The following is a 13107-nucleotide window of genomic DNA, read 5'->3' as shown; positions in this document are numbered from 1 at the left end:
CACTGCTCTCTGATTGGTTCCCTACTCACCCCTCACTGCTCTCTGATTGGTTCTCTACTCACCCCTCACTGCTCTCTGATTGGTTCCCTACTCACCCCCTCACTGCTCTCTGATTGGTTCTCTACTCACCCCTCGCTGCTCTCTGATTGGTTCTCTACTCACCCCCTCACTGCTCTCTGATTGGTTCTCTACTCACCCCTCACTGCTCTCTGATTGGTACTCCGTTGTGTTTCAGTGGAGTTTCTGGAGGCGGTGAGGAAGGAGGTCCAGAAGTTCGAGGTCCAGTACATCGGTAATCTGCCGGTGTCCAGAGCCATGGGTAGGACACACACACCTGAGCCACCTGATCAGCAATACTCTGTACCTGAGTCTTAATCAGAGTTATTAATAAAGATGTTATTATTGTTATATTAGTTGGAACGGGCATCTTCATTTTATAAATTAATTGGTTAATTGGGAAAATGATCAGCAGGTTAGACAATGATGAAAATAAGTGTATTGTAAGTGTTGCCATAGAAACCGTGTGTGTGTGTGTGTGTGTGTGTGTGTATGTGTGAGAGCAGGTATGGAAGTGTTGAACAGAGCGATAGAGAGCATCATGAACTCCACAGACAGAGACGACTGGGAGCCGATCGTCATCCACGTGACTGATAAAATCTTGTCTCTGTGGAAGGGACAGGTGAGATGTTTCATCATCTATAAGCACCTTTAGTACAGATCCACTTCTCATGGATACCTGTTCCATTGGTTCTACCTGTCCTGTTCTACCTGTTCTACTTGTCCTGTTTTACCTGTTCCATCGGTTCTACCTCTCGCTGACAGGAGGGGGAGGAGCCATTTTGGGAGTGCCAGGTGCGTTTCCTCACCTTTCTGGGCGTCGGCCATGACAGTCGCACCTTCGCTGTGATCGTGGACGGCGGTACGCAGCGCTTCGAGTGTCACGTGTTCTGGTGTGAACCCGACGCTGGAAACCTGTCTGAGGCTGTCCAGGCTGCGTGTATGGTGAGATCACACAGAACACAAGAAATATACGTATAAGTAAAACTTACAATCAGAATTAATTCATTACTAATTGATTGATGAATCCTCTAAAGTTCAGCAGATACATCAGTGAGTCAGATTTTCTCTCTAATCGTCTTTTCTGTCCTCAGGTTCAGTATCAGAAGTGTTTAGTGGCTCAGACTCCTCCTCCGAGGACCAAGTCTTGGCACGCGACCCCGACTAAGGTGAAGCGAGCCAACTCCATGGACGGCGCTTCCTTCCCCCCCTTCACCTCCCGTCTCCATGGCAGCGGCAGCACCTCCATGATCTCCAGAAGCACCAAAAGCAACGGCAACGTGAGGAAGGGCATGATGGCGTTCTTCGAGACCTTCCGAAACAAACAGTCCGCCACGTCATAATGACGGGGGCGGGACCACCGGAGCCACCTGAGCGCCTCATTGGCTGAACTGTCCGTGGCTCTGATTGGTTCGACCGGCTGATTCTGCCGCCTTCACATCACCAGCGACGAGCCGGATGCCTGTTTGAACCTGTCGCCGTGACGTCAGCTTCACCTGTCGTCATGGTTACAGCCGTCGCTCAGTGACGCTCACTCCACGTTCAACAGGACGACGAACACCTGCTGCAAAAAACACCTGACAGCTCAGACCTCCATCGACCAATCACCATCCAGACAAACAGAAGATGTGACAGAATAATACGATGTTAAAATTTCAGGTCTGTAGCAGCCGATCACGCAATAACGGAAGATAAGGGTTAGGGTTATCGGCCGTTATTACGTTATCGGCTGTTATTACGTTATCAGTCATTATTACGTTATCGGCCGTTATTACGTTATCGGTCCTTATTACGTTATTGGTTGTCATTACGTTAACGGCCATTATTACGTTATTGGCCGTTACTACGTTATCGGCCGTTATTACCTTATCGGCCGTTATTACGTTATCGGTCCTTATTACGTTATTGGTTGTCATTATGTTATCGGTCATTATTACGTTATCGGCCGTTATAACGTTATAGGTCATTATTACGTTATCGGCCGTTATAACGTTATCGGCCGTTATTACGTTATTGGTTGTCATTATGTTATCCGCTGCTACGAGGTCCTGGTAAAGCACACGCTGTCATGGTTTAAAGGGACCTAACGAGTTAAAATGTCTGCTGTGAAACAGATTTACTGCCACAGTGTCTGATGATTTAAACTGGTGCGACTGTCACAATCTCCCAGTTCTGCCTTCAGAAACCAGTTACAGACCAGCTAACAACTAAAATATACAAACTGTGACTTTGTATCAACAGGTTGTAACTGAGAATACGTCACAAAATAGTTCAAAAATAAGTGAAAAGTTGAAATAGTTAGTTTAGTTAATGGACACACAGCTGTATGTTAGTTATATGAAAATATATCGGAACAGTATCCACATTTAGATCATTAATAGTACTAAAGTAACATCCAGTTTGTATTCCAGTCGTATCACATTAGCTATATAAGAGCTGCGAGGGAACAAATATCGCTCAAATTTAGCAGAAAAGTCAACTACATTTCCCAGAAGGCATTGCTGTCAGAAACATCGGCTCCACTTTACAGGTCCTTTAATTTTATATATGAATTTCCTGGAAGTGTGTAATTTGCAGGTATTTAATAGCATTTTACGCAGAGGGCAGATCAGCAATAATGAAGAATATTAATAAGTAAAAACAGAAAAAAGTGTTAAATTGGTTTAAGTGCAGACTGAGTTCATGCGTAGTTGATAATTTGCTCTTTGACAGAAAATACTTAACTCATATTAACATGTGAGGTTGTTTCTTATATTTCCTGAAATAATTTAAAAGGTTAAATGTGAAAATTACTTGGAAACTTTCTGTAGAAATTAAGATAAAACGAAGCGACCTGTAAAATAAATCGTCCAATCAGAGGGCTTCATTCTCTGTCGCCAGGCAGACTGGAGTCAGGCAGTTATTATTAGAACATTCTAGTATCTGATGTCACAGCTCAGCAGGTGCAGAGGCTCATGGGTAATGTAGTCCCTGAAGACAAAAACATAAAAAAAGAAGCCCAGAAATTATAACTTTCACAACATACATTTAATTAAAAATCACTTAATCTATTATAATTTTTAAATGAACCATTAACTCACAAGGTGAACTCTATTAGACCTACTATTATATTATTAAATATTTTCAACTTTTAAGGGATTTTTACATTAAAAAAAACCTTTAAACTCTAGAAAATACCTTTAAATATTACAGTTCATTGAATTATTCATTAGATAAAATCCTGTTAAAAATAACACTGTAGCTTAATTTAATTTTTTAATACTTAAAAAATAATTAAATTAAAAACCTGTTAAATCATGGACATAATGCATCAAAACCTCTTAATTTAATTTATCATAATTCATCAAATTAATTCACTATGCAAGTTCAGATAATCTCAGTCAGTTATTGATGAATCTTCCACTTAAACACCTGAATGACATCGTTACCAGGTAAACGATAACAGGTCATCATCAGCATCATCGACGCGTTCGCTCTGAGCTTCAGTCACAGAAAAGTTCCCAAACAGCAAAAAGACGAATCAGACTTATTGTTTATTATTATTATTTATTATTAGTTGTATTAAAGGAGCTGAAACAATGAGTCCACTTTAATAACAAGCTTTAATGTGACTGACAGCAGCTTCCTGTCAGATCTGAGTAAATGAACATCAGCTCTCACAGTTCAGATGGAAACTTTTATTTTACTGATGAAACCAAACCTGATGAGATGAATGAGACGGCGACATGTTGAGCTTCAGTCACTGCAGACAGCTTTAACTCAGCCGTCACACAGCACACATCAAAGTCTATACGTCTTCAAATATGATTAATGGAGCAATAATGAATAAACTGACCAGCAGCTGATTACTGAATGTAGAGACTGAGACTGAATTACTCGTCAATAACAAAGACAGAAGTGTATCAACGCTTCACTATCATCATTTCTGCAACATTAATGTGTTAATTCATATTTTCTGTTGCAGTTTAGTTGAATTTAACATTTAAACATTAAACACATGTCAAACATAAACTTCATTAACAAGTTTAAAAGCTGCTGCTGCTTTCTGATCATCTCACAAACCTGTTTATTCAGACTTCAGCTAAAAAGTCTTTTTACTTACATATAAATATACAGAATATTACAGCTGCAGCATGATGATGATGATGATGATGATGATGATGATGATGATGATTTAATTTAGTTCGTACTATGAATGCAGTTTCTCTTGAATCACTTGCACGTTAAGAACAGATGTTCCTGCATGAGGCTGCTGCTGCTGCTGCATGTCATCCAGACACACTCAGCTGGAAACAGGGTCAAAACATCATAATAATAATAATAATAATATTAATGATAATGTGTCAGCATCCTGAATCAGTTTAAGTCCAAATCCTGCTCGTATAAAACAGAAAAAGTTGTGGAGCGCCTCCTACAGGCTGCACAGCTCATTACAGCAGGTCAATTATTGATCGTTGGTCTTTAAAATATTCATTAAAAATAATAAAAAGCCTGAAGAATGTTTAATGAGCCGTAGTTAAAAAATAAAAACAGGTACGATCCTTTAATTTGCTGCATGTCAGTCGTCCAGGTGATCAGGTTGATCGCAGGTCACCTGATCACTGGTCACCTGGTCGCTGGTCACCTGATCACCTGATCACTGGTCACCTGATCACCTGATCACTGGTCACCTGATCACCTGATCACTGGTCACCTGGTCACCTGATCACTGGTCACCTGATCACTGGTCACCTGATCACTGGTCACCTGGTCACCTGATCACTGGTCACCTGATCACTGGTCACCTGATCACTGGTCACCTGATCACCTGATCACTGGTCACCTGGTCACCTGATCACTGGTCACCTGATCACTGGTCACCTGATCACTGGTCACCTGATCACCTGATCACCTGATCACTGGTCACCTGGTCACCTGATCACTGGTCACCTGATCACTGATCACCTGATCACTGGTCACCTGGTCACCTGATCACTGGTCACCTGATCACTGGTCACCTGATCACTGGTCACCTGATCACTGGTCACCTGATCACCTGATCACCTGATCACTGGTCACCTGGTCACCTGATCACTGGTCACCTGATCACCTGATCACCTGATCACAGGTCACCTGGTCACCTGATCACTGGTCACCTGATCACCTGATCACTGGTCACCTGATCACCTGATCACTGGTCACCTAATCACTGGTCACCTGATCACTGGTCACCTGATCAGAGCCTCGTTAACATATTCTGTACGATAAACTGAAATGCTGCATTTTTTTACAGTGTAGTTTTATGTTTTTTTGTTTTTTTAAATAACTGATGACCTCGTTCTCCTTTAAACCCGAAACTCTTCCTCTGTGACGATGATGACGATGATTAAACGTAGAGATAACGTAGAGATTAAAGCTGCATCCTGTATGTATTTGCTTAAAGCTTCATAAGTAGAGAATAATTAAACCCTGCAGTGACTGATTCTGACCACCAGAGGGCACAGCAGTGAAATAATGTTCACTGGATTCAATAAGGACAAAAACTTCATTTATACACTAAAGTTCAGCCGAGTTTCGCTGCTGTGACGAAAAATAATCGCAAATAATCACGAGTTAAAGAACAAAACTAAAATATTAAAAAAATGTCGGAAAACTGCATCGTATGAAAGTCCATCACTGTCGGAGCTGAATACCGATAAATTAACTTTGAGTGATACAAATTTTACAAAATCAATTATTAATTCAAATAAATCACAGAACAAATCTTTACTTTTATTTTTCAGCTCTTTTATTTTTTTTTAACACATTCAAAGAAGTTTCAGTTTTGACTTTTTAAGTTTTGAGTTAAATTGAAATTTTAAAGTTTTAAAACGTCAAAAATAAAACTGAAATATTTAATAAAAAATGTTTTTGACATTTGGAGAAAAAGTTAAATATTAAAAACAATATTTCATGAGTCCTGATATATTTTTAAAATGTTGATATTTTCTGAATAAATTGTAATATTGTGAGAATATTACATTACTTTAATCTCATAATATTAAAAATGTATTCTCGTTAAAACACAAAGATTTTTTACGATTGTTTTTCTTAACAGCGGCACGAAACTCGAAAGTCTCTCACGGTGCTTTAAAATAATTTAAATAATAAAAACATGAATTAAAAAAACACAAAAGATCAAAAGAACAGACGTGTGTGTGTGTGTGTATGTGTGTGTGTGTGTGTGCGTGTGTATGCATGTGTGTGTGTGTGTGTTTGTGTGTGCGTGTATGTGTGTGTGCGTGTGTATGCATGTGTGTGTGTGTGTGTGTGTGTGCGTGTGTGTGTGCGTGTGTGTGTGTGTGTGTGTGGCGCCCCCTTGTGGACACGTCTTCACTGAATGTACAGTAGCAGGTAACAGAAGTGAAATCCAGACCATAATATTTAGTAACCACAGTGACGGGTTGTGCAGCTGCCTCCTGATTGGCTGACGCGCCCGGTCACATGACTCACCTGTAGATTCACCTGCAGCTGTTTTTGATCCTTCGTGTATAAAAATGATAAAATGATGTCATGTAGAAAATAAACCAAAACTGTCAAATAAAGAAATAAAGAAATAAAAATATGCTTTGTCTGGTTTGTAGTTTTTATTTGTTTGTTTATGTTTGTTATTTTTATTTTTTAATAAATACAAAATATACATTAAAGCTGCAGACTGAGGCCTCTGTCGCCCCCTGCTGGTTCTGAAAGGGAACTGCAGTCACTGTCTGATGTCTGGCTGTAAAACTGGATATTAAACATTATTTATATTTTAAATACAGAAAAAAACAAAACAACAAAACAAATCTGAGGTCATGTAAATAAAATACGTCACATGATACGTACAGGGAGGTTTTGGGAGGTATTGGGAGGTACTGGGAGGTATTGGGAGGGACTGGGAGGTACTGGGAGGTATTGGGAGGGACTGGGAGGTATTGGGAGGTATTAGGAGGTACTGGGAGGTATTGGGAGGGGCTGGGAGGTATTAGGAGGTACTGGGAGGTATTGGGAGGTATTGGGAGGTAATGGGAGGTAATGGGAGGTATTGGGAGGTGCTGGGAGGTATTGGGAGGTGCTGGGAGGTATTGGTAGGTATTGGGAGGTGCTGTGAGGTATTGGTAGGTATTGGGAGGTGCTGGGAGGTATTGGTAGGTATTAGGAGGGGCTGGGAGGTATTGGTAGGTATTGGGAGGTGCTGGGAGGTATTGGGAGGTATTGGGAGGTGCTGGGAGGTATTGGTAGGTATTGGGAGGTGCTGTGAGGTATTGGTAGGTATTGGGAGGTGCTGGGAGGTGCTGGGAGGTATTGGTAGGTATTGGGAGGTGCTGGGAGGTATTGGTAGGTATTGGGAGGTGCTGGGAGGTATTGGGAGGTATTGGGAGGTGCTGGGAGGTATTGGTAGGTATTGGTAGGTGCTGGGAGGTATTGGTAGGTATTGGGAGGTGCTGGGAGGTATTGGTAGGTATTGGTAGGTGCTGGGAGGTATTGGTAGGTATTGGGAGGTGCTGTGAGGTATTGGGAGGTATTGGGAGGTGCTGGGAGGTATTGGTAGGTATTGGGAGGTGCTGGGAGGTATTGGTAGGTATTGGGAGGTGCTGGGAGGTATTGGGAGGTATTGGTAGGTGCTTGGCGGTATTGGGAGGTATTGGGAGGTCTTGGGAAGTATTGGGAGGTATTGTGAGGTATTGGGAAGTATTGGGAGGTGCTGGGAGGTATTGGTAGGTATTGGGAGGTGCTGGAGGTATTGGTAGGTATTGGGAGGTGCTGGGAGGTATTGGGAGGTATTGGTAGGTGCTTGGCGGTATTGGGAGGTATTGGGAGGTCTTGGGAAGTATTGGGAGGTATTGGGAGGTATTGGGCGGTACTGGGAGGTATTGGAAGGTATTGGGAGGTATTGGGAGGTGCTGAGAGGTATTGGGAGGTATTGGGAGGTATTGGGACATACTGGTATCTGTGGTGTTTACAGTCTGATGGTGAACTCTGTTTATTTAGTTTATCTATTTGTTTATTTCAGTTTTACGTTTTTCTGTTCAAACTGGTTTCAGTTCAAATGCTGCAGGCTGTTTGATCTTCATCATCATCATCATGTGACAGAGAGGCACCTGGGGGGGGGGGGGGGGGTTAGCGTGTTACCATGGTTACTGTGGAGTCTTTTATAAGTTATTGATAACTAATTATCTGCAGTTACAACATAAAATGAATATATATCAACGTGTTAATAATAATAATAATAATAATAATAATAATAATATATTGTTATTAAAGCTTGAACAGATCATTGATCAGTAATTATCCTTTAAATATAAATCTGTAAATATTAATAAAATGTTGATTTAACATTTTCAGAAGCAACAAAAAGAAGAAAATAAAATAAAGAGGAAAAATAAACTCTTACACAAGTTGATCCCACCGGAAGTGTTGGGAGGAGCCTGTGACGTCATCCTGTCCTCGAGCCTCTGACAGCTGTTTGCTCCGATCCTCCATCAGTGAGAGGAGCATCGATCAGTGAGAGGAGCATCGATCAGTGAGAGGAGCATCGATCAGTGAGAGGAGCATCGATCAGTGAGAGGAGCATCGATCAGTGAGAGGAGCATCGATCAGTGAGAGGAGCATCGATCAGTGAGAGGAGCATCGATCAGTGAGAGGAGCATCGATCAGTGAGAGGAGCATCGATCAGTGAGAGGAGCATCGATCAGAGACACAAACCTCCAAACATCAACACGTTCATCAGAGAGGTGAGAAAAAAGACTTTAAGAACTTCTGTGTTTAAAAAGCGTCAAAAAGGCTTTTATTAGTTATTTATTATTTATTAATATTGAAATGTATTTATAGTGTCTTTATTATTAATGTTAAAATAAGTTATAATATGGTTTGAATCAATTTAAAGAATTTAAATAAATATAATAAATGTCTTTAATGAAGAGTCTCAGAAAATCTGCGAAATAAACAGAAAACATGAAAAAAGATAAAAAAGATAAAAAGGGTCAATAAAACATCAGCAGCCTGTTAATAATCAATATTATATGATTAATATTATTGATTATTGATCAGTGAGTGTGGTCTCATATTTACTGGGTTTAACTCTGAATTGAAGTTCTGACTGTTTAAGTTAAACAGTTTTAATAAAGTTTTTCTCTAAAACGTCTAAACAGACTAAATGTTTGAGTTTCTTCTGTTTGACTTTAAGCTTTAAAATGCAGATTTTCTGGTTTTACTGGAATCTTGTTTACTGGCTCTAAAAAACAAACAACATGTGTGTTTGAGTTCAACAATAAGATAAACTGTCTGTGTGTTTCTATACTGCTGGTCGTCATGGAAACCAGTTTATTGGATTAGAGTCGGTATGAAGGCTGAGTGACAATCAGCTGACCAGGAATTAGACGGAGCCCAAAGATGGAAACAACAACCAGCTGATTCACAAACCTGCAGAGTCAGCAACTTTAAAAAGAGAGAAAAAATACTGAAAATAAGAAGTTTAAAAGTTGTAAAAATCATCCACATGAATACATTAATACCTCAGTACTGTAGTACAGTTAGAGGTACTTGTACTTTACTGTAGTATAGTTTGAGGTACTTATACTTTACTGTAGTACAGTTTGAGGTACTAGTACTTTACTGTAGTACAGTTAGAGGTACTAGTACTTTACTGTAGTACAGTTAGAGGTACTTGTACTTTACTGCAGTACAGTTTGAGGTACTTATACTTTACTGTAGTACAGTTTGAGGTACTTATACTTTACTGTAGTACAGTCTGAGGTACTTGTACTTTACTGTAGTACAGTTTGAGGTACTTATACTTTACTGTAGTACAGTTAGAGGTACTTGTACTTTACTGTAGTACAGTTTGAGGTACTTATACTTTACTGTAGTACAGTTTGAGGTACTTATACTTTACTGTAGTACAGTTAGAGGTACTTGTACTTTACTGTAGTACAGTTTGAGGTACTTATACTTTACTGTAGTACAGTTTGAGGTACTTATACTTTACTGTAGTACAGTCTGAGGTACTTGTACTTTACTGTAGTACAGTTTGAGGTACTTATACTTTACTGTAGTACAGTTTGAGGTACTTGTACTTTACTTTAGTACAGTCTTAGGTACTTATACTTTACTGTAGTACAGTTTGAGGTATTTGTACTTTACTTTAGTATTTCCATGTGATGCTACTTTCTACATCTCGGATGGAAATATAAATCATTAACTACTTCTATCTAATCTGTTTCTGTGCTTTTGTGTTTTTGTGTCTGTCCACATGGTGGTGCTGCAGGACAGACTCAAAAACACCAAACTCAACTATGTGCTTGACTCTCAGATAAATATAGAATGAATAGCAACAACATAGCAACCATCTATTGCAACAGCATAGCAACCGTCTATAGCAACAGCATAGCAACCGTCTATAGCAACAACATAGCAACCGTCTATAGCAACAGCATAGCAACCATCTTTAGCAACAGCATAGCAACCATCTATGGCAACAGCATAGCAACCGTCTATGGCAACAACATAGCAACCGTCTATAACACTAGCATAGCAACCTTCTATGGCAACAGACGGTTGTACAGACAACAGACTATTATATTAATTATACTGATTATTTCTGCTTTCTTTGTCTTAGATTCTACTTCATCCTGTTCATCCATCCATCATCCACCATTGATCCATCCACCCATCATCCACCCATCATCCACTCATCATTCACTCATCATTCACCATTGATCCATCCACCAATCTTTCACCATTGATCCATTCAGCCATCATCCATCCACCCATCATCCACCCATCATCCATCCACCCATAATCCATCCACCCATCATCAATCCAATATCCACCCATCATCCACCCACCCCTTATCCACCCATCATCCATCAGCCACCCATCATCCATCAGCCACCCATCATCCATCATCTACCCATCCATCATCCACCCATCATCCATCATCAAGACATCCATCATCCATCCATCCATCATCCACCTATCATCCATCATCAAGATATCCATCATCCACCTATCATCCATCATCAAGACATCCATCATCCACCTATCATCCATCATCAAGACATCCATCCATCAATCATCCATCATCCATCCACCCATCATCACTCCACCCATCATCACTCCGCCCATCATCCATCCATCCATCATTACTCCACCCATCATCCATCCTCCCATCATCACTCCACCCATCACCACTCCACCCATCATCACTCCACCCATCATCCATACATCCATCATCCATAATCCATCCACCTATCATCCATCCATCTGTGAAGATGAGCGGTGAGCAGCCTCCTCCGTATGTAACTCACGGTCCGGGTTACCCTCAAGGTTCGTCTGTCACACAATAAACTGAAATCAATCAATCAATCAATCAATAACTAACTGGAAAGCCAGTGGAGGCAGCTACAGTCTGTTCTGTTTGTTTCATCATGCTGATGGAAGAATGATGTGTCTCTTTAAATCTGAGGGTTCTGATGGTAGTTTGAGGGTTCTGCTGGTAGTTTGAGGGTTCTGGTGGTAGTTTGAGGGTTCTGATGGTAGTGTGAGGGTTCTGCTGGTAGTTTGAGGGTTCTGATGGTAGTGTGAGGGTTCTGCTGGTAGTTTGAGGGTTCTGATGGTAGTTTGAGGTTCTGCTGGTACTGTGAGGGGTTCTGATGGTAGTGTGAGGGTTCTGATGGTAGTTTGAGGGTTCTGCAGTATCTTAGCTGTTCCTAGGACTGCACTCTTCTGGACAGAGACCTCAGATGTTGAACCTTGAATCAGCTGGAGCCACTCTCCCAGTTAGTGGCCTACAGCTCCCAGTGCTCCCATTACCACTGGCTCCACTGTTACCTTTACTCCTCACATTTTCTCTAGCTTCTCTTTCTTGGTATTTTTGGAGCTTCACATGTTCTGTCTTCCTGATGCTGCCGTCTCTCTGGATCGTTGCGTCTATCATCGCTGCCTTCTTCTGTTGTTTGTCCATCAACACGATGTCCGGTTGGACATCGTGTCCAGTCTGTCAGTCTGGATCAGGATGGGGTGATGTAGATCAGTGAGTCTGGCTCATTCCTGACATACAGCTTGATGTCATCCATGTAGAGAAGGTGACTGATGGTTGCTCCACTTTGGAACCGCTATCCGTAGCCCCTCTTTGTGATGGTCTGGCTGAGGGAGTTCAGGTCTATAGTGGATCAGCTTGGTATAGAGTCTGAGTTGGTGTCCAGACCAGTTCTCCACAGTCCCATTGAGTTCTTGAAATGTCTGTTCATAAACCAGAGATGTTTTGGTGCTCTGATGATGACAGAATGGGTTAGGGTTGGTCTGTGGGACCTCAGCAAACTTTAACTCATTTAAATTCATCAGATTAATTACAACTTTATTCTCATGTTACATCTGTACTGATCATGTGACCTCTCCTCTCGTTGTCTCTGCAGCGTTCAGCTCTCCGCCCGGCACTTTCCCCGGCTCGCCATACCAGGTACCCAGCATGCACTGCTTCACCATCAGCTGCTACCTGTTGATGTTTTATTTTTTCTAACACAGATTTATTTAAAACAAAAAGAAGAAACTTTAATCAAAAATATCAACTTCTCTGATTCACTTTAAACATGTAAATGTGTGCACAGCTGCTGTTCATCGTGTTCATAATAAACGTAATCAATCACTTCGTTATTGAAAATCATTCGTTGGAACAATGAGAAGAAGACGAAACTGAATTTAAAGCAATAAAAACATTTCAGTGCCGCTGACTTGGCGACACCTGTGGTCACTGCTGGTAACTGCAGCTGATGTTTAATTGTTTTTAAATACACTATGAAAAACTAAAGTATATAAAATATTTTATGATGTTGTACCTTTGACGTCTCTCTGCAGACATACCCTGCTCAGACCTGCATGGGAGAACAGTACTACCAGGGGCCACCGGACCACCACGGGGCCCACGGGGCCTACGGGGCCCACGGAGCCCATGGGGCCCAAGGGGGCCCCGGAGCCTGCATGACCCAGCCTGGATACCAGAGCTGCGACCCCCACCACCACGGGGTCCACGGGGAACCCCCCAAACAAACAGGT

General features: G+C 41.2%; 1 protein-coding gene across 1 annotated transcript in view; it reads left to right on the top strand.

Moving 5' to 3' along the window:
• apbb3 (amyloid beta (A4) precursor protein-binding, family B, member 3) overlaps window positions 1-1400 on the top strand; it is a 10291-nt gene extending 8891 nt beyond the window's left edge. The window contains exons 10-13 of the mRNA XM_062433341.1: window positions 236-319; window positions 564-679; window positions 823-1002; window positions 1152-1400. Coding sequence (XP_062289325.1) covers window positions 236-319; window positions 564-679; window positions 823-1002; window positions 1152-1400 — 629 coding nt within the window. The remainder of the gene's footprint in view (window positions 1-235; window positions 320-563; window positions 680-822; window positions 1003-1151) is intronic.
• The last annotated feature ends 11707 nt before the right edge of the window (window positions 1401-13107 follow it).

The sequence above is a fragment of the Scomber scombrus genome, chromosome 14 (genome assembly GCF_963691925.1).
Source record: "Scomber scombrus chromosome 14, fScoSco1.1, whole genome shotgun sequence".
In the NCBI taxonomy this organism is placed as follows: domain Eukaryota; kingdom Metazoa; phylum Chordata; class Actinopteri; order Scombriformes; family Scombridae; genus Scomber; species Scomber scombrus.
Note: the sequence above shows the minus strand (reverse complement) of the source record. Positions and strands in the feature narration are given on the sequence as shown.